Source organism: Pongo pygmaeus, chromosome 10, assembly GCF_028885625.2.
Source record: "Pongo pygmaeus isolate AG05252 chromosome 10, NHGRI_mPonPyg2-v2.0_pri, whole genome shotgun sequence".
Lineage (NCBI taxonomy): Eukaryota > Metazoa > Chordata > Mammalia > Primates > Hominidae > Pongo > Pongo pygmaeus.
Window position 1 is genome coordinate 27578236 of NC_072383.2, and position 23499 is coordinate 27601734.

General features: G+C 38.2%; 1 protein-coding gene across 2 annotated transcripts in view; it reads right to left on the minus strand.

Annotated features, from left to right (window-relative positions):
• Nucleotides 1-23499, minus strand: part of ITPR2 (inositol 1,4,5-trisphosphate receptor type 2) — a 512913-nt gene that overhangs the window by 192356 nt on the left and 297058 nt on the right. For both annotated transcript variants that reach the window (XM_054443160.2, XM_054443161.2), the window contains exons 36-37: nt 21628-21770; nt 15634-15742 (exon numbers count right to left, since the gene is read on the minus strand). In XM_054443160.2, the coding sequence (XP_054299135.1) occupies nt 15634-15742; nt 21628-21770 (252 nt within the window). The remainder of the gene's footprint in view (nt 1-15633; nt 15743-21627; nt 21771-23499) is intronic.

Below are 23499 nucleotides of genomic sequence, written 5' to 3' on the forward strand. Positions count from 1 at the left end.
GATTTAAGGAATATCGAACATTTCAGTTTAAATGTTGAACACTTCAGGAATTTTCCCTAGTTTAGATGCTGCACAGGTGGTTTACTAAGAAAGAAAAGATACTGTGGCAATGTAATCAAATAGTCTTTCAAAATTAGTCACTTGCTGTATTTTGCATCATTAGCTTCACATGAACTGAGGATTCTTTGCTAACAGGGTTAGGATCAATATCTGTGAAGCGTTTTTCATTCTTAAGGTTAAAAATTGTTTTATTAAGAGAAATAAGTTCTGGTGTTCTACTGCACAGCAAGGTGACTATGGTTAACTCTATTGTATAATTCAAAATAACTACAAGACAGGATTTTTTAAGTTCTCACCATAAATAGATGATATGTGTATGAGGTGATGGATATGCTGAACACCTTAATTTGATTTTTATGTAATGTAAACATGTATCAAAATATCACACAGTACCCCATAAATATGTAGAATTGTGTCCATAAAAGTTGTTCTACTAACTGAGCAATAATTGGAACAATTTAAAATATGTTGAATTACTTATCCCTAGAGGTAACATTAAAATAAATCAGGAACTACTATACATAATAAAAATGATTCCAAAAAATCTATATATGGCATTTAAAATGCTTCATATCTTCTACTTAGAGTATGGTAGAGGTCACAGAAGACCAATACAACTTTATCAATGTCATTAAATAACACCCATTGGTAGACAGTGTTGTTATATTCCATTAAAGATTTTTCAATTATCTTCCCATGAAAAAGCATGATTAGAAATTAAGATGCATCAAATATCATTGGAGAACACCTTGGCTATCACTGTCTAGTTCAAAATAATTATGCGGTTCTAAAGTTTATAGCTTCACAGAAAGAAGAAACAGTTATCTACCTTGGGACTAAATCAGTCGAGTACTTGGGGAAGTTGAGCTTAGATGTCTTCCTTGGGTACTTCAAAGAGCTGAAGTAAAAGAATTATTCCAATGGAATAAATTTAGTTGAGCAAAAGAAAAAGGAGATTTCAAATGTAAAGAAAAAAAACACAAGCTTTCAAATTAGACATTATATGGCTTCCACTTTTAAAATAAGAATTTTTCATAAGAAAATCTTTTTTTGTTGTACTGTGGCATAATCATTTAAAGATGGTGCACATAAATAAGAAAAGAAGAAAGGAATCCAAAAAGAACAACTTGTATGTCAGTCAAGATTTCAAAGATTAATATTTATGAAAACAATTGGCAAACAACCGTCCATGATCGAAGAACAAAAACTGTTGCAGCAGATGTCTTGTCAAGAGGCTACAGACGATGAGAAGCAGCATACTTTCATCCATATGTTTTCTCAGCCTTAAGAAAGAATATCCTCAGTCATTTGAATTTTGGAGAACACAGAGTGCCTGTGTATATAGCAAAGTAGAAGCTTTTTTTGTACAACAACTTTGAGCCGAGATTTCTGGCTTCATTTGGAAAGAGGTGGCATATACATTTAGGTGGAATATTAAAAGAAAAGCAGCCAAATAACTTAAATAATCCAAATAACTCAATCTGTCGAGCTTTTGCCGAAGAACTCAGGGTGGTCACTGGTTATTCTGGCCTGCCTGCCATCCCTGCTCCCATCTGTTGGCAACAATACTGCAATTTTCTCAGGAGGAACAGCCCCTTCCCTCTTCTATGCTGTCTTATTAGGACAGTTTGTTAGTCCCCTGTCTTAAACAGCTGCTCAACAGTAGAACTTGAGACTATGAAATCTGAGGTGAATAAGTAGAGGAAGGGGGCAAGCTGAAGAACCGGGAAATTGGAGGGGTCAGTAGTTTTCATCAGGTTGAAGGACAGTTGAAACGGATGTAAGTGAACAAGGAAACTGAATGGAAAGGAGTAAATGTCAGAGCACTGGGATGCCTGAATTGGCAATCGTGGAGTAGCAGCAATTACTGCCTGAATTAGCAATCGTGGAGTAGCAGCAAGAACTGGGTGGTGGACTCTGGAGGAGAGATGGTCAGTGCAGATACACCAGGCCAGTGTTGGCTGGATCCACCAGGCCAGTGTTGGCCACACTGCCACCTGCCAATGCTTGGCAGGATCCACCAGGCCAGTGTTGGCTACACAGCCCAGATCGACTGGAGTCACCCCTGATGATGGCAGTGCTGAGGGCCAAGCTCAAGTTTCCAAAGTCTTACATGGATGAGAGCAACTGACTGGGGTGTAAGCAGATGTGGTGGTGATATAGTTGGAGGGTCTTAACTTCAAAGGAGCTAAGAATTTTAAAAGAAGGCAGAGGAATCTGTCTTGAAATAACAATGGGAAACCACAGGGACAAAAAGCTTCTTCCCCTGGAGGATGAAGGAGAAAAGAGACAGCACTTGACACAGCTGCTCAGAAAGTGGGCTGACCTTGGGGGTCAGGGAGTCTTCAAATAAAGCAAGAAGCTGGAGGGACCGCTTAGAGAAGAGGACAAGGATAGAGGAGAGCTTGCTGAGTGGCAGTTCCGGAGCGGGAGAGGAAGTGTTGACAAATGGCAAGGAGATGTTCGATGTCATGGGGGTGATAGGAAGGGTTTGGTCTGTACATTTTGTGCATTAACTGATCCAAGCATGGTGGAGTTGATACCAACAGTTTCTTTCAAGAGAGTGGGCAGTGGGCCTAGTAGACAGAGGTCTTGCCTAACTCAGCCAAGAGGATGGGGGACTCTTTGCCAATTGTATATATGCTGCAGTCTATTTGTTGGATGAATAAATGGCTGCAAACACCAGGGTGGTAGATGGCAAGAAGCCTAAAGAAGCATCCTCAAAGGTGCACCCAAGTATGAGATTATTGCCCAGTTATCACTTACCTTCTGGTGAACGTTTCCCTGATTACTATACTCTGGCATTGTCAGAGAAAATAAAATCAACTCAATACCTGGGATGGAATTATATAAGTACATATCTCTAAGTCAGTATCTTCAACATCATTCCAGCTATGTGATATTAATTATAAGCATTTGATGAGATTTTAATTGTCCATGTGTCCTCATTTAAATTATTTTGTGCCACAGACTCATTTTATCAAGCTGCCATGCTGTGCTCATTTACATATCACATTTGTTTTCTGTATTCCATGACTGTATAAGTAATATAGTCTATATTGAGTTTTAATTAAAAACCTAGCCAAAAGCCAGCGATAACTGAGATAAGATAGACCTAACAACTTCACCGAGCAATCTGCAAATATTCATAATGTTCTGTGTTGTTTTGTTTTAAGCAACTAAGATTTATCCAAAAATGTTTAAGATGTTCAAGCACCAGATGGAATATGCAGGAACCAGGCCTACTCTGAAGAAATCAGTAAATGGTAGATACTCAAAATCACTATACATAAAAAATATCTTAAGTTGGCTTCTGTTATTTAACGTAAAAAAAAAGTTGCCTCTGGCAGCCATGTGTGAAATTCCTACAGCTTTGCAAATTGATATCATCATAGAATGAGAGACAGTATCATGTAGTGATTGGAAACACGGGCTCTAGGGCCAGATTGGCTGGATTTTCCTCCTGGTTGTGTCATGTTTTGTTGTGTGATCTTGGGCAAGTTTCTTAACCTTTCTGTGGTCTTCAGTGTGTTATGATTGTTAAACAAACTAACGACAGAGTAAACCCCATAAAAGTTTAAGCTGTTACTATGATTTGGGGCATGTACCTGAAAGTTAGATAAGAATATATCCCCCACAAACACACCTTTTTGAAAAAAAAAGATTTGCTTAACCTTCAGGTTGCTAGAACTAGCAAAAGAAATAAGTCTGAAAGAAGTGGCTTGAAAAACTGAAATCAAATTCAAATTATCATTTACTTTCACCAGCATTATTTAATTCCCTACTATGTGGAGAAGCATGAAAGAAAGCAGAATCAGAAAACCTTGATTCATATTCCTGCTCTGCCATTTACAAAGCCTGTGATTTTTTTTCTTTTCTTTTCTTTTTTTTTTTTTTAGACAGAATCTCGCTCTGTCACCCAGGCTGGAGTGCAGTGGCATGATCTCAGCTCACTGCAACCTCCGCCTTCTGGGTACAAGCAATTCTTCTGCCTCACCCTCCAGAGTAGCTGGGACTACAGGTGTGCACCACCATGCCAGGCTAATTTTTGTATTTTTAGTAGAGATGGGGTTTCACCATGCTGGCCAGGCTGGTCTTGAACTCCTGACCTCGTGATCCGCCTGCCTCCACTTCCCAAAGTGCTAGGATTACAGGTGTGAGCCACTGCGCCCGGCCAGCCTGTGATTCTTACCAGGTCATTTTACCTACTGTGCCTTTCTTTTTATCTATAAAATGGAGATTAAAATACTTTCTTTCCTCAGAGACTTAGTGTGAAGATCCAAGCAGACACAGACACATTGTTATCTTGCAAACAGCTTCTCTAGATATGCCTAGTCAACAGCAGTTAAATAATAACAACAATAATAGTGTGGTTTTGGTGCCTCATATACCAGGTTGCAAATCTTCTCTGTGAGGACCTGTTCAAACAATATCCCGAAATTAGTGTATTTGATAGAAAAGGTGAAATGTATCAGGCCCAGTCTTCTCCAGAGCCTTTCTATTCCTTCTCCTCTCAACCGTAACACCATTGAGCAGTTCAGAACACCAATTTCATCCTGTGGCAGGAGAGCCTGATGCTGCTTGAGATCAACAGTTCTTGGACTCTGCAGCTAGTTGCTCTCATTAATCTAACTCAGTGTTCCAGTTCAGATGACTGGACCTTGGCCTCTCTCCATGAGTCCCGAATGCTGCCATGTTCTCCTGGTTTTACAGTAAGTTTTTTTTTTTTTTCCTGGTTCAAAGCCTACATGGTTTTTCTTTTTGAAAACCTACATGGTTTCTTTTTGTAGCCTGGGTCTCTTGCTTGTTCCTACTGGGTCCAGGGACGAGCGCCCTACCTGGGACAGAAGCCCCATGGCTGGAAACCCCTCCCCACTGGCTGGCCTTCAGATTTGGTCATCATCTGCTCCAATCCCCCTTGGCTGAGCTCACACCATAACTGTGCACAGTGTCTGGGATCTCCTTTTGCTTTCTAAGCCACACAGTGAGCAAAAGACAACAGCAGTCCACTGATCCCAGTGCTTTCTGTGAGACGTCTTCTTCCTCAGCCCTCTATGCTGTAGTTCTCTGCTGCCCACCCAAGTTTGCAGGTATGTCAAATACAAAGAAAGCTGCCGTTACCTGGGTAACAGAGATATGCAAAGTATAACATGACATGATATGTCTAGAATCTACTTCTTGGATAGGACTAGGGAGAGAGCTGGTAACATTTACATCTACTATGTGTCAGTCTGTTCGTCTGCAAACATTTATTGAGAAGCGACTAAGTGCAGGGCACAATTCCAGACACAGAAATACTTCAGTGAATAAGATCAACAGTCTCTGCCTTCAAATAGTATAGCATTTTGTGAAGGGTGGGCTGGAACTGGAGAGAAATCCAGTACTCTACCCTCCTAGAATCTCAGCACTGAAAGGCCTTTTAGGTATTCTTTCACCTTACGTTATGCATCAGCCCTATCCCCAAGGAGTTTCTAACTTATTTAAAATGGCAGTACATACACCAAAGAAAACCTTCATAAGGCATGATATGAAAAGGTCTACACTAATGAGATAAATATAATTTTATAAGTGCTGAAATGATTACAAATTAGAATGATATGGAATTAAACTAAATGGGAAATACTTCCTGGAAAAGGTTTTAGGTTAGATTTAGGTGGAAATGATGAACATGATAACTTAATAATACATTGATTTTAGTGATTCTCCTTTTAGTTCCTTTATTCTCTTCTCCTTTTTTTTCTTTTAATGTTATCCAAGTTTGTTTTTTAATCACAATGCCATTTTTCACCTACAATCATTAGCTACCAAATGTCCTATACTTACTAGAGGCAATGAATGGTGGTTACCTTCTGAGTACAGGCAATATTTTCAACATGACTTTTTAGTCATAGATCTCTAAAGAGTGGTAGCATATCTCAAAAACCCTTGAAGCAATGAGTGCTATTATGTGAGATTTTGAAAGAGTAAAGTAAATGTGAGGCACAGTTAAGAACTTTGTAATTTTTTTGTAATAATGAGGTTAAAATGACTATAATTCATCCAGTAAATTTATCACTTTTATAGTCTAACAAGTGACCAAACCAGCCCAGCAGCTGAAAAGAGTAAATTTCTAAAAGCAACTGTTGCTTTTATACCCACTTTAATGGTTGAAAGTATTTTTGCCTAAGTGAATATATAAAATAAAAATTCCAAAGTGGAAGAGCATGCTAATAATGTATACTAAAGCAGATCTCTTATTATAAGAACATATCAACTCATTTTCATATTTCCAACCACTTAGCGACATAGCACATGTGTTAAAACATAACACGGCTGGGCGTGGTGGCTCAAACCTATAATCCCAGCACTTTGGGAGGCCGAGGCAGGTGGATCACCTTAGGTCAGGATTTCGAGACCAGCCTGGTCAACATGGTGAAACCCCGTCTCTACTTTAAAAAAAAAAAAAAAAAAAAATTAGCTGGACATGGTGGCAGGCAGCTGTAATTCCAGCTACCCGGGAGGCTGAGACAGGAGAATCACTTGAACCCGGGAGGCAGAGGTTGCAGTGAGCTGAGATCGCGCCATTGCACTCCAGCCTGGGTGACAAGAGTGAAACTCCATCTCAAAAAAAATAAAATAAAATAAAACAACACATGGAGGTGCACACAACCACAATATACATGGGAATGACTAAGATGGTACACAGTTGCAGCATCCCTAATATTTGATTTAAAACAACATTAGAGCACTTATATTACAAAACAAATGTACTCACCTCTAAAATGTATTTAATAAGAAATATTATAAAATACAGCTTTAATAAAACTAAAATGTATTTAATAAGAAATATTATAAAATACAGCTTTACTAAAACTAAAATGTATTTCTCTCAGCAAAACAGTTATTATCCAATTTTTAAGCTACAATGCAGTCTATGTAGCATTTCTATTTAAATTCATTCATTTGCCTGCTAGAAACTGAAATGAGTATATGCATAGATGTGAATGATTCTATACATATTGATACAATAAGAGGAGCTTGATACAATTTACAAATTTGCAACAATGCAATTATTGCTGGGACTGACACATACATATTCGATGTAGGAGTTAAGTTGCTTGGTATAATTATGACATTCTTTTTGTGACTTCTCAAAATTAGAAATAAAAGATTAGTTAGAATATTTTTTCCTGCCAAGGATAAGAATAAATTTCTTGTTAACTCAGGAGTCAGTATATTTTAGAGTTAAAAAAAAAAAGAGGACATCTTAAAAATAATTCAGGCATCATTTCTTAAAGATCTTTATTCCATATCACTCCAGATATCAACTTTCGAATCAAGAATCCATTGTCTGCTATCACTGTTCAATGTCTAAATATCACCTACCCCACCTGGGCATTTGTAAAGATCACAGCTCTCGATTAGATGCTATGCTATTTGTTGAATGCCACATTTCAACAAGGGGCTCTCTCCAGTAGTCATCTTGTAAAATATTGTTTAGAACTTTTATAACCAATATTCTAGTTAATAACTCAGACCGTGATCACAAGATGGGTGTGAAGCCTTTCCTGGGCAGCTCACTGAATAAATGGATTATGCTTTCCAGTACACACTTAGGCAAATTTTATCAAGAATAAAATTGAAGAACTTTTCATGTTATTTAGTTTTGTAACTGAGAAAATAAATGGTTGTGATTATAAGTCCTATAACCTGTTTGGATCGAACATGCCAATGAAGTGTGTGAGCTCAGAGGCCCAACTGTTTAGGCTGGAATCCCAGGTCTCTTTCTCCTAAGATGTGTGACCTTAAACTTTCTATACCTCAGTTTCCTAACCAGTAAAAGGGAGATAATAAAACCATGACATAGGGTTGAAGAATAAATAAGGTAACATATATAAATGATTAGGAACAGTGTCTGATAGTACTGTCTGATAATAACAATGTCACACAGTAAGCTCTTAATAAATGCTAGCTATTAATTTTTAAAACCATGGCTTAAAACTGTACCATAGCTATTGCAGAGGCAGCTCTCAATATCTTTGCAACAATATTCCAAGGACAGATGGTAGTTTAAATCTGATCATTTTAAGAATATTGAACTTTACTATAAAAACATCTTTGTTACCCTATAGATTATATGTATGTCAGTGTAACATTAATAGATAGGAATATAGTCACGGGGAAATTGTAACTGTCATTCTAAATAGGTCAACTTCTTTGACTAGAATGTAAAGAGAGTAACTGTAAATTACCAATTCCACAGGCAATCCAAGAATATTTTCAGTGCTCATTCTCTTCTCCAATTCTAAAGTACAGAAGCTATGAATTTTATATACTTAGGATTGGAGTTGACAGACATCTCTACTTTCATGATTTATATATGTTTTCCCTTTTTATGAGAGAAATAATTTGTAATGCTCTATAAATCTTAATGAAAATGTATACTAAAGAGTACAAGATGCGGGAAAATTGACCCCCAAAATCCTTAAAACCAAACCAAACCATTCCTCTGAGTGCAGTCCTTATTTCCTGCTCCAACCTCATCAGCCCACCTCTATCCAATCCACATAAGCTCTTTCTGTCTCCATTACCAACTCACCACTAGACAGATTTGGACCTCTAAAGTATCTTTAAATACACAGAACAAAGGCACAGTACTGTAATAAAGCTACTCTCTTCAACAGCACACACATACCATCAGATATTGTGTGTGTTTGTGTGTGTATGTGACAGAGAGAGGGGAAGAGAGAGAGGGGAGAGAGAGGAGAGAGAGGGAGAGAGAGAGAGTGTGTCATGGAAATAAGAGTAGAACAAAATGGCTTTAAGGATAGAGAATTTTAGAAATCACATTGCCCTCAGGCTGGGCACGGTAGCTCACAGCAGTTTGGGAGGCTGAAGCAGGTGGATTGCTTGAGGTCAGGAGTTCAAGACCAGCCTGACCAAGATGGTGAAACCCTGTTTCTACTAAAAATACGAAAATTAGCTGGGTGGCAGGTGCCTGTAATCCCAGCTACTCGGGAGGCTGAGGCAGGAGAATCACTTGAACCCAGGAGGTGGAGATGGCAGTGAGCCAAGATAGCATCACTGTACTCCAGTCTGGGTGACAGAGCAAGACTCTGTCTCAAAGAAAAAGAGAAATCACACTGCCCTCCAGTCATTTTGAAGCATTCCTTCTCTTCTCTTTCCCTACCCCAATGTTCCACCATATATATTTTTTTAAAGTACAAATAAATATGCCTGCTGTTGTTACCTTTAAAAGGCCTTCTAAATATGCCAACCCCAAAGGAATACTAAGCTCTTCAGACTTGTTAGGGTTGTTAGTTATATCCTTTGTAAACTCTTGCTTTTCTATCACAGTCACCTAAACAAACAGTATTTTGAGGGGGAATTTTTCTAAAACTCAGGTAATTTTCCCCTTAAAGACTTTCTATAAAAAATTTTCACATTTTATCCTTCCATTAAAAATAAATACTACAGCTTAACTAACTATATGATCCCTAGATGATTTCACATATAGGCACAACTCACAGAAAATTAAATTTTATTTATTTATTTATTTTATTCTTTCATGAATCTTTAAGATGTTGCCCACCCATATCTTATTTCTCAGTGTCTTAGGCACAAACTAAGAAACGTGGATCAAGGAAGAATATCCCTAAGTATAATTAATTTAGAAATTGTACTCAAGGGTATTCTAAATTATAAGCTTATAATAAATAATTGATCAGTAGGTAAAATCTAATTACATTTAGTTACATTAAATATCCTTAACGTAATTCCTTAATACATCATACAGAGAAGGCTAACAAACTCGGGAAATTTAGAATCCCAGGGTTGGGAATTGCTTTAAAGGACATTTGGTTCAACCATGAAGCAAATTTATGATTCATTGCCCTATTTTTAAATTTTTACCAGTTTCACACATAGACACACACACACACAGACACACACACACAGACACACACACACACACACACACACACACACAACTTCTGGTGTCAGGAACCAAGGAAATAAAAATAGTAATTTTCTTTTAAGTTGACATTTTAAATTCAAATAAGTGGAGTCTCAAATGTAATATTAGAATAGCTCGTGTGAAAAACCCTGGTTTGAGTTTTCTGTTTTGATTTAATTCTGATAAATCTCTTGGGAATGCTTCAATACACAGTCGAAATCCAGCTGGTTAGGCATTACAGGGCAGGTATTGGGTAACCTATGTGACTTAACGCAATTCACTTTTCAGAGTCTCTCTTTTCACATTTGCAATGTGGAGGTAACACTGCCTGTTCTGTGTATGTGTTAGAATTGTTGAAAGGTAGCAAAATATTCTAAAATATTTTTGAAAACAGCAAAGTGCTATAGATTCCAAGCATTTTTGCTCTACTCATTTGCATTTAAATTGCCCTACGCAGTAATATTAATCAGCCACAAGTAAATACTACATCTACATTCTAGATGTTATTTCTTACTGTCAATAAAAGGGTCATTGGATAGGCAGAATAATGGCCCTTTCCAAAGATGCACATGTCCTCATGATCCCTTTCCTAGTCATCAGAACCTGTAAACATGTTACCTCACATGCCAAAAAGGGATTCGGCAGGTGTGATTTGAGTTAAGGCTCTTGAGATGGGAAAATTATACCAGATTATCCAGGTAGTTCCAATGTAATCACAGGTATTCTTATAGGAAGGAGGCAGGAGCATCAGAGTAGGAGGAGATGTGACAATTGTGGGAAGTGGGGCGGGAAACAGGGAGTGGAGATGGAAAGGTACTATACTACCGGCTTAAAGACAGGGGATGGGGCCACGAGCCAAGGAATGCAGGTGGCTTCCAGAATCCAGAAAAGGCAAGGAAATGAACTCTCCCCTAGAGTCTGCAGAAGGAACACACTACTGCTCACACCTTGATTTTAAGCTTTTGACTTTCAAAACTGTAAGATAATAAATTTGTGTGGTTTTACACGCCACAAAGTTTTTGGTCAGTAGGAAAAAATACAGTCATGGAAACACAGCCACCCCTTATCCCACTACTGATAATTAGGGTTTGTTATTAGAGCCCACCAATGGTTGTACAATAGTATCTTTGGCTACTTTTTGAATCTATTATCCAATGCCATTTCACCCAGATGGGTGAGCCATTTAGCTCCCCTCCACTGGCATGGAACACTGAGCACCAGCTGTTTCAGAAGGACCAATGGACAAAATATAGAGATCATGGAGTCCTCATTCGTTCCCAAACTGGTTGAATCCTTCTAGATCCAATATGCTTGTCTTTAAGATTTCCTGAGAGGGGGATGAGATGTCTTCTGCTTCCACTGATAGAAATACTTCTCATTTCAAAACACTTAGAATCAAAAAGTTGTCTAAGAGCTACAATTGCTTTAGCTATAATTTTTTATTCTGTCCTTAGTAAACGTGAAAATTAAGAAACAAGAAAATTAAGAAATAAGATATGTATGCTTTGTATAAGGTTTTTCCTTTTTCTTTTTTGTTCTTATAAATTTACAGGATAAGTCAGACATTTTGTTACATGTATATAAATGTGTAGTGGTAGAGTCAGTGTATTTGATGTGTCCATCACTCAAATACAATATATTTTGTTAAGTATAGTCACCCTACTCTGCCATCAAACATTGAATTTATTCCTTCTGTCATACTGTATGTTTGTACCCTTTAACCCAGTTCCCTTCACTCTCCCACTCCCACCCTTCCCAGTCTCTGTTATCTATCTTTCCACTCTCTTACCTTCATATGATGAAATGTGTTAGCTCCCACATATAAGTGAGAACATGCAGTATTTGTCTTTTTGTACCTGGCTTATTTCACTTAAGATAATGACCTTCAGTTCCATGCAGCATCCACGTTGCTACAAATGACATGATATCATATTCTTTTGGAAGAATCTTAAAATTCATATGGAACCAAAAAAGAGTTGAAATAGCCAAAGCAATCCTGAGCGAAAAGAACAAAGCTGGAGGCATCAAATTATCTAACTTATAACATACTGCAGGGCTACACTACACTAACCAAAGCAGCATGGTATTGGTATAAAAATAGACACACAGACCAATGGAACAGAATGAAGAATCGAGGAACAAAGCCATATATTTACAGCCAACTGATCTTCAACAAAGCAGATAAGAACTTATACTGGGGAAAGAACACCCTCTCCAATAAATGACACTGGGAAAATTGGACAGTCACACGCAGAAGAAACTGGATCCCTATCTCTCACCATATACAAAAATCAACTCAAAATGGATTAAAGACTTAAATATAAAACTTGAAATGATAAAAATATTGGAAGAAAACCTAGGGAAAACTCTCTTGGACATTGGTCTAGGCAAATAATTTATGACTAAGATCTGAAAAGCACAGGCAACAGAAACAAAAATAGACAAATGGGACTATCTTAAGCTAAAAAGCTTCTGCACAGCAGAGGAAACACTCAACAGAGTGAAGAGACAACCTGTTGAATGGGAGAAAATATTTGCAAATTATTTATCTGACAGGAGACTAGTAACCAAAATATACAAGAAACTCAAACAACTCAACAGGACAAAAGCAAATAACCTCATTAGAAAGTGGGCAAAAGACATGACTAGACATTTCTCAAAGGAAGACAGAGAAATGGCCAAGAAGCATATGAAAAACTCCTCAACATCACTAATCATCAGAGAAATGCAACTCAAAATGACAACAGGATATTATCTTTCCCCAGCCAGAATGGCTATTATTAAAAAGACAAAAAAATAACAGACATTGATGAGGATGTGGAGAAAAGGAAACTCAAACCTTCCTGGTGGGAATGTAAACTAGTAAAGCCACTATGAAAAACAGTACAGAGATTTCTCAAAAAACGAAAAACAGAATTATCATTGGATTCAGCAATCCCACTACTGAGTATTTATCTAAGGAAAAGAAATCAACATATCAAAGGGATACCTGCACTCACATGTTTACTGCAACATTATTCACCACAGCAAAGACACGGAATCAACCCAAATGTCCCTCGACGGATGAATGGGTAAAGAAAATGTGACGAATATATGTGCAATGGAATTTTATTCAGCCATAAAAAAATGAAATCAGGTTTTTCTTTCTTAGTTAAATGACTTCATTTCCCCCATATTTACTATTTTCTTACAAGTTTATCTGAATCTTTACCTATTTTGGATGTTATTCTGTCTTATATTCTGTCTGCCTATGTCTTAAAATTTGGAGCCATAAACCTGCTAGACAAAGTATACTAACCTTTTTTAATAGCAATGCAAAAAATTTGTAAAACTTGGCCATGATCAAAGGAGTAAGAAGATTAAACAGAGAGGAAGGAGTTCCAGTTTAAACTTTGGTTCTAGCTCTTGCTGTGTAACCTCAGTCAAATCACATCACCTCTCTGGGACTCTGTGGCATCATCTATAAAATAAGGAGCTTGGACTAAATATCCAGATACAGCCTAAAGTGTCCTAAAAGAGAAGCATGAAGTATTTTGGTAATTCTGTTGAGAAAGTAATCACCACTTGCTGGAACAATTGATAAGTACTACCCAGTAGCTTCTCCACAAAGATAGCTGGTGACATTGAGGCTTGTTGGATTTTTGCAATCTATGATTCCAGATGAAGCAAAGGTCAGGGCAGGAAAAGCCTGAGGTACATTATAGGTACATTGAGTAACACAGATTTCTGGAGGCTAATGGATGAAGACAGATGGGGGTGTGGAGTGGAGAGGACAAATGGAGGGCCTGGAACACTGACGCTGTGCAGAGCCCCTGATGGTTTCTGAAGGGCTCTAGTGATCTCTTCCCTACACTATTAAGGGAGTCCACTAGCACAGGAATTGTACCCATTTATGGCCCTTGGCAAGCTGTGTCATTCATCTCAGTATCCCCAGTTCCCAGGCACAATAATCACCACTTAATAGTTTGCTCACAACATATGTATTGGGTGACTGAATGAAGAACTTGCAATTAGCCTTTCCCATCTCAACTCTTCTGTGAGGGCTGTGTGCTGGGGGTGTCCTTTACATCACATCTTGCATAAATGGGGACCCTTGGAGTTAGGAAAACAGCAGCCCTGCCTCCACCCAAGGGAGCAGTTCTGTCTCAGGAAACTGCACTCCTGGAATTTTCTCGACGGGAGGTAATAAAAGCCTGAACTAGTGATAGCAGTGGGAATGGAAAGGAGAAAACAAGTGATTTATTTTAGAGTGGTTTGGGAGACACACAAAAATACTCATGACTAGCCAAAGTAAAAATTTAACCTGATTTCTTTCTGATTTTCCTTTGGAGTAATTCAATAAAAATCTGTTACATAAAAATGGAAGACTTGCCATGCACCTCCTGTTAAGTACAAGTCACTTTTATTGTGAACCTCGTCCTCTGCCAGAAAAGTATATTGACCTCATTTTTCTACTTCAGAATCTGGTACTTCAGTCAATATCACACAATCTACAGCAATATTTTAAGAGAAAGACAACAATAAGTCCCAAGGAATTCTCTTTATCATTTTTTAAATATAAAAGCACGTTTTTGAGTCTTATCTTAGAGAAACATTTGCTAAAATTGCATTGACAACCTTTATTTTGATCATTTGTTTTCCAAATATAATTTAAGTGATGCAAAGAACTAATGCAAAGTAGAAGGCATTTTGATTACTGAAACAAACATTGATTCACATGGAATATTTTGAAGCAATGCTCTTTCTATTAATATCTAAGTTTCCATTGCATTTTTTTCTAAGATGGGAATGCACTTTTAAAAACCCAACCACTACAATCTTTCTGGAATTTAGTATATATATAAAGTAATAAATAAAATCCTTCCAGTTTTAAAATATCAGATGATTAGTATTTACAGAAACAGACCAAAAAGTTATTGAGGAACATGGTACAAATTTTGTTTAATATCTAACATAAAAGTACAGACAGCTAGCTAAAAAAAATTCTCTAGATTTATATTTTATATTTAAGTGTATCACCTTGGGTATCAAACATGCTGCTAGCTATCTCTTAATGAGCACCTGGGCTGTCATTTTTAATAACAGACTGACAATTATTATCTATAGGTTGATATTTTCCTGAAAATCACTTGTGAATCTCAAGTTAATATAGTTAAGAATAGAAACTGACTATTCCACTTACTAAAATAGTATTATTTTATAATACTTGGCAGAATATTATAAAAAATAACATGAATATATATTTATAATAAAAAAATCAACATATGCCAAAATGCATAGACATTCTCAGTATGCGGCAGAACTTTACACAAAATCTAAATAATGCATCTCAGTTACTCATTGTTTAAAAAGGTCATTTGGTCCACTAAAGCCATAAGAGGAAAAAACACAGATCCAAGAATATAAGAATATAATAAAACAAATATCTAGGCCACTGTAATTTTAGTTATTTCCCAATTTAAAACAAGGCATGAGAGATGAATATCATAAAAACTCAAATTATATAATTCATCTAAGTACATGCACCATTAAGACATGATGCAAGTAATCACGTAATAGCCTATTGTAATTCATAGGTTACAGTATTGGGGAAATCCTACTTTATTTTTAAATAATAAAGTTTTTTTAAAAAAAAATACCTCTTCCACAAAGCTGTCTTTCTTCTCTAACATTTCTCGTAATGTCTGAAGAATTTTAATGCACAGTTTTTCTTCTTTCTCCATTAGTTTCTTTGTATGATTAATCAACCTTAAAGTAAAACATGAAACCTTTAGAAGACAGTGATTTCTCTTCAAGCTATACACAAACATCAAAGGCCATAGGGGAAAAAAAAATCACACAATTATTTGAGAATATGAAGTAAACCAGGTACATGTTTTCAAAAGTTTTAAGATTACACTTCAGCTTATAAATTTGGTGTTACAACACATTATTTTTGTTTTACAACAAAATATCTCAGGGCTTCTCAAACTTACTCAGGTGGCATTCTTTTAGTGGGATACATACTCTGAGAAACAATGAAATACTAATATTCTCACCCCAATATATGAACTAAAACAAATTTATTAGAGAAATATAAATATTTATATTATATTACATTTTATTATGTTACACTATATTATTTTTACATACTGTATTACATTAAGCATACAGTAGCAGTGGCTGTATACAACTCTGCAACCTTAATATAACAGGCTGCTTTCCAGTTTCCATTCATAATAATACGATATTTTTCACGTGCCAGGGTTTGGTAGGAACAAGCAGTTTTTGTATTAAGAGCAAAAAACAAAACAAAACAAAAGTGACAGCAAGACAGTCTAACCATTTACTAGTTTGGGTAAAAACTCCAATCAATTTTCATCAAGTGGTACACTGTGCACTGGTGCTCTGTTAGGAGAAGAGTTTCAGGATCACCATCCCCAAGAACTTAAAATCAAATAAAATGTTCATTATCAGAATTTAGCTTATATAGCTATATATATAGCATATATAGCTCATGTTGTTAAAAAGCTGATCCTCAAAATGACCCTGTAAGATGTCTTCCTTAAATGATCCAATTTCAGTGACATAACATGAGTACTGTGGGATATAACCCTGAGGAAAAAGTGAACTTTCACTGGTTAATGGCTATCAAGTGCTTATCAGGTGTCAGGGTCAAGTGTAAGGGCTTCCCAGGGACTCTCCCAATTTATCCTCACACCAAGCCTATGAGACAGGTTCAGACTAATTTTGCTCATGACAGAACAGAGGCCCAGGGAGATATAGCAACTTGCCTCTGGTTGCCTAAACTGTTAAGTGGTGAGACCTGCAAATGCATTCAGGTCCATCTGACCTCAGAGCCAAAATTCTTAAGAACGACTCTGTGGTGACAGGACTCAGATCACTGATCTCCTGAGTCTCAGGGGTCTTGTGCAGCGTCCCCACACATGCTAGGCTGCACACAGTCCCCTGAATGAGCAAGTGCCACAATAGAGGCATTGGCAAATGCTGTGAACCAGACATGAAACCACTTCATTCTGCTGGGGGGATTACCTAGGGCTGATCAGAGAAGGTTTCAGTGAAGAGATAGCATGCTACTAATGAAGATTTCACCTGTCAAGGAAGGCTCGGGAGAGAAGACATCCCTGCAAAGGGAATGGTATGAACACAGGACAGAGGCAGAAACCTGGCCGGCATGTCCAGGAAATGAGAAGCATGCCAATTGCCCGCTGACACTTAAAGACCTGGAAGAGGAAAGTGTAAGAGATGTGGTTTGGAAAGAAGGGACTGGAATATTAACCTCAAGAGTCTGGAATGTTTTCTAGAGAAAATAGGGAACCACTGTTCTAAAGGACCTGAATGCCTCTTCCCACTGTGAGAAAGAGACCAATTATGGCAGCAGGAAAGATGAAGCAGAGGAGACAGAGCAAGGCGAGAGAGCAGTGGCAGAGGTTGGGTGAAGACATACGAGGCAACACAGAAGACCCACAGCAGAGATTTGTAAATGATGACATGTGGGAAGTGGAAGAGGAAGCAGGGCAGATCAGAGACCCCTGAAATGTATAGGCTGGGCTAATGTGTGGATGGTGATCAGTTTTTTTAAATTTTTTAAATTTATTTAACGAGACAGGGTCTCTGTCACTCAGGCTGGAGTGCAGTGATGTGATCATAGCTCATTGCAGCCTAGACCACCTGGGCTCAAGCTATCCTCCCACCTCGGCCTCCTGAGTAGCTGGGACCACAGGTATATGCCACCATGCCTGGCTAATTTTTTTTACTTTTTGCAGAGATAGGGTCTTGCTTTGTGGCCCAAGCTGGTTTCAAACTCAAGGGATCCCCCTGCTTCAGCCTCACAAAGTGCTGGGATTAGAAGTGTTAGCCACCACACCCAGCTCAATGGTGACAGTTTAAAATGACACTGTTCCATGGTGAAGAAGTAGCAAACACACAATGAAAGTAACACTGATGTCCTTTTAGACATGTTGAGTCTAGAAAAGGTGTTATATCCATGCGGTCAGGCCTAGCAGGCAGAAGAATTTCAAAAGTTCTCCTGGCAAGGAAAGTGAAGCCTGCCTTTCTAAAACTTCTACTATTTGATTCTTTCTTTCACACAATAGTTTTTTTTAATTTTTAATGTTTGTGGATACATAGTAGGTATATACATTCACATAATAGTCTTTAAATATGTGAAAATAGTTTTGGTGGACATGATAAATTTCTTTTGATTTTGTTTTTTGCTCCCTCAGGCAAGTATTTCCATTTTCTTTAACTCTTCCTTAGATAAAGGATTTAATTCATTAACCATATTGAAAATATTAACCATAAGGTTGAATGACCACTTGCTACAGATTTATAAAAGGTATTCATAGGCCACACAATGTTTGGTTGAGTTAGGTCGGTGACATTCAAATATTTTTTCTGTGATCAAAGTAAGAAATATATTTCACAAAACAACCCAGTAAAGAAGCACCTGTGTGGGAGTGTGTGTATAAACTCACACAAATGTCACCCTCACTACGAGATGCACTCTGATAATTTGTATCTTCTCTAATTCATTTTTTAAATTAGCTGGTTGTGTCTACCTAAGCAGTTTAAAAATCTATAAATGGATCACACCCCACGGTTTGAAAAACACTGAGATTCTCCTTCACAAGGGAGGAGTAGGTGTTGATTTGAATGGACTCTAATCAGCCGCCTTAAAGGTTAACAGTATCATTGACCTATTCTCTTCTCTTTCACTCTGTGTGTTAAGTAGACCCCTGTCCTGGGGTCTATCCTCATATTCTCCTGCAGACTCATCTGAGTCAACAGATTCCAAGAATTAGATTCATTTGAGAAAGTAGGAAGCCCTACTTAGGGCTTGGCCCTAAATTTATATTCTCCAGCTAAGCTTTACCAGGATGGTATGCACAGCAATACAAGACCCCTGGCAGCCGGGCATGGTAGCTCACGCCTGTAATCCCAGGACTTTGGGAGGCTGACGTGGCGGATCATGAGGTCAGGAGATCAAGACCATCCTGGCTAACATGGTGAAACCCTGTCTCTAAAAAAAACACAAAAAATTAGCTGGGCATGGTGGCGGGTGCCTCTAGTCCCAGCTACTCGGGAGGCTGAGGCAGGATAATGGCGTGAATCCGGGAGGCAGAGCTTGCAGTGAGCCGAGATTGCGCCACTGCACTCCAGCCTGGGTGACAGAGCAAGACTCCGTCTCAAAAAAAAAAGACCCCTGGCAAAGCTATTCATAAAGTTGGATTTTAATTTTGTAAGATATTCTTACAAAGGAAACCCTTAGTTCTTCACAGAGTTGGGGAAGTGGTAGGGTGAGCAGTAAGGCAGAAAACAGACAATCCTGAGGCTCTGGCTGTAATACAATTGCAATAGCACAAAAATCCCTTCTAGAACCACTCATGTAAACACAACATCATTTTCCTTCATGTGAGTGTAGGATCTGCAATGTATTCCTATTATCATATCACTTCTGCTTCTCTCCTTTCGGGTTACCTAATGGTGCCACAGGCTTGTCTCCATCTGCAGCACAGGTCAATATTTGCTTGATATCATGAGTTACTCCATATCACTTTCTCATAGACCAGTATCTCCAAGTTCTAGACCAGTGCTGTCTAACAGAACTCTCTGCAATAATACACATGTTCCATATTTGTGCTGCCAAATTTGGTAGCCATTAGCCGCATGTGGCTACTGAGCACTTGAAATGTTGCAAATATGACTGAGGAAGTGGATTTTTATTTCATTTTAATTCATTTAAACTATAATTTAAATAACCATGTGTGGCTAGTAGCTACCATATTGGCACCCTAGTTCTCGACAAGGAGTCAGGAAACCTTTTCTCTAAAGGATCAGACAGTAAATATTTTAGGCTTTGTGGGGTACACAGTGTCTGTGGCAACTAACTGATTCTGCCAGTGGCATGAAAGCAGCCACAGACAATCCAGAAATGAATGAGCACCACTGTATTTCAGTAAAACTTTATTTACAGAAATGAGTAGCAGGACCAATTTAGCCTGAGGGCCAGAGCTCGCCAACCCCTGTTCCAGGCTGTCACATCTCGGGGATATAGCTATTGTATTATGTTAATTTACTGAATTTAACAGGTTTATCGCCTAACTTTTAACCCATACTCCATACACTGACATGTATTTATAGGAGGTGAAAGGTATTTATCAAAGATCCTATTATCTTTGCTTTTTTTTTTTCATGTAGTTCTTACGTTTAGATCTGTAATGGGTACAGGTGCAGAGTTCTCACATGCATGTATGTGTAGTGGTGAAGTCTGGGCTTTCAACGTACCCATCATCTAAATAGTGAACTGTGCTCCACACTCTATTTTTATAGTGAATTACTAGGCAATATCTCCACTTAAAATTTTCTTTCTAATGTTCTCAGCAGTCATCAGTTGTACACTCAGGGCCTCTTCACTTTAAAATCCTTACTCACAAGACTGGCAGGTGTCTGGACAAATACACTCTTCCCAATCTCCCTAAGACGCAATGAGTCTAAAGCCAAAAATACCTGATTCTGGCCATAGTACAAAAACCCCACCTATTCCTCAACATGATCCCTGTAGTCAGTTTTTCTCATCCCAAAGCTTGTTTTCACTCCCAAGGTCCCAGCTTAAATGGTGAAAGAAAGGAACACACTTCCTCTGTGCCCTAGTCCTTCAATCTTTGCCTCGATACATCACAGTTGATAGAAGAGGTTTCTAGAGCTCTTTCGGCAATACCCTCTATCACACAGGAATTAGCTGGGATGGGTCATGGTCAAGGGGCTTGGCAAGCTCATCTCACTGACTCTTCATCCAGATACTCTTCCCAGGAAGACCAAGTACCCTCTTTCTGACTGGCCATCTAGGGTCTACATGTGACGACCTGTGGATCCCCCTCAATAACGTGCCCTCCACATAAAGACAAGTCTCTTCTTTCTGGAACTAGTTATGCTTTTTCTCACAACTGCTTATCCTTGCACATCTCCCTTGAGAATTTTTCACTTACCATTAAGATGAAGATACTCTAGGGTAAACATATCAGCTATAATAGATCTGCAATACCACAAATGCTAAGAAACATCAGTAAACGAAAGAGCTGCAGATGAGGATCATCCAGGCAGCATGGCCACGTGCTGAGTCTGAGTCTTACTAACCCTGCACCTGAAGCACACCGGGTCCTCAGCAATCTCCTCTCTGAATCAGGCTGACCTCCCAGGTGTTTATGCAGATTAGATAAAATAATAGTTAAACACATATGACAATAGTAAGACCTCAATAAATGCTAGCTCCTTTTCCTTTCTCCCTATGTTAATGAAAATAAGTGACTTTAAACAAGAATTTTTTTAAAGGTCACACCATATAATTATGGAAAGGAATTAGGACCAAAATATTATTTTGCATGATACTTTGTGCCCCATAATGACACACTTTATTTTCAGTAAATTTAGTAAAATATGATAACTTGACCTTCACCAAAATAAAATTTCAAGTGAATCAATTTAATTATTCTGGCAGTATATTTTAACATGGATTTTAGACCTTTCACATACTTTGCAGACTGTCGTTTTATATCAGTGAAGTATAAAGCAGAAATGTTAGAGGCCATCTCAGTTTGACGACACTAGCAGAATCTCAGATCGGATCCACTTACTTCGACATGAAAGCGCCACATCTTATTCTTGCATCGCTTCCCTCAGGGAACAGCAGTTCTGGACGGTACAATACATCAACCAACACTGAGAATTCAGCCTGCATCATTGGGCTGAACTGGTGCTCCAAGGAGGCCACGACATCCTAGGGAATGAAACAGAAGAGAACCCACATGAAGGCGTAAGTCAGATTTAATCTTTCGAAGATAAGACAAGCCTAAGAATACTAATGGGAATTTTATAGATGCCCCCTCTATTTCCATAGCACCAAATGTCTGTGCCATAATTATAGTCTGGTTTTATATATAAATACTGCCTGGGTCTCTGTGTGTGTGTGTGTGTGTGTGTGTGTGTGTTCGTTTACAAGATAAGGGAGGGACAGGTAGCTATAAGATTTCTAAGGATATATACCTATAAGAGGAAAAGTCAGTTAAGCCACTGTATGTGCCCTGCAGTCCCTAGGATTATAATGGAGACATGACAGGTACTCATTACATTGCAATAAATTAGGGGAATACCCATGGAACAGCTAAAAAAAAAAAAAAAAAAAAAAAAAAAAGAGAGATTTCCAGCCAGGTGTGGTGCCTCACACATGTAATCCCAGCACTTTGAGAGGCCAAGGCAGGTGGATTGCATGAGGCCAGGATTTGGGGACCAGCCTGGTCAACATGGTGAACCCGTGTCTCTACTAAAAATACAAAAATCAGCCAGGCATGGTGGCATGCACCTGTGGTCCCAGCTACTCAGGAGGCTGGGGTGGGAGAATCACCTGAGCCTGGGAGGCGGAGGTTGCAATGATGCAATATAGCACCATTGCACTCCAGCCTGGGTGACAGAGCGAAAACCTGTCTCAAATTGAAAAAAAAAAAAAATTCCCATGAGTCATTGGTCATTCAGAATGAATCATTTCATCCAACGGGGAAAGTCACTGAAATATTATTTGAAGCAATATTAGTACTATACATGGGTTCAATGACATTCAACAGAATTTCAAATTATATTTTTTGAGAGACCCTATTGGTCACCTACCCAACAGCCTTTCTTTACCCTCTTCCTTGCTAACAGAATCTCAATGTCATTTCTGAGTCAGGCAACAACATTCTCAGGGGATGAGCCCCCTCAGCTTAGGGTCAAGGTTGATTACTCTAAACCAGGCATGGTTATCCCATTTCCACCTCTAGCAATCTGTCTAGGTATGATTATGTGACACAGTCCCAGTCAATGAGACATCAGGTGAAGTCAGCTGAGAGAGCAGGGTACGTGTGGTGTGTGGGGAGGTTCTTTCAAAACCACCTACTGCTCTCAAGGCAGCTTGAGGGTGTGAATCCAAAATCTGAGACAGCCTTCATGTGACCCTGGGAGACCAGCATCAAGCTGAATGCCTACAGACCTTTGGTTTTAGAGGCCCAGGCCTACAATTAGCAAACTCAAGGAGAGCCACAGCTCCAGGTTTCTTGCTATGTGAAATGATATGATCTTTATTATTTAAGTCACTTTTAGTTGAATGTTGTGTTAATTAAAGCTGAAAGCATCTTAACTGATATGCTTCTAAACTGAACTGCAGGTAATCATAATTTCCTAAACATTCTTTAATGGTTAAAGCACCCCCATTTTATTTCTAAACTACATTAGAAGAAAAAAAAACTAACTTCTTACATAAAGGAACAATTTATTCACCCATAGCTATGGCATATTTTTATTAAGCAGAACATTGCCAATTGCTTATTGTCACTCTTAGCTACAGAAGAACAGATGGGGATGTCACCCTCTTGATTTCTTATGAATTATGTTAATTCATGTTTTAACTCTTTCTCTTTCTGCAAAAGTGATCATTTCTACTTCAACCACTCTAAATAAGCTTTCTGAGAAATGTC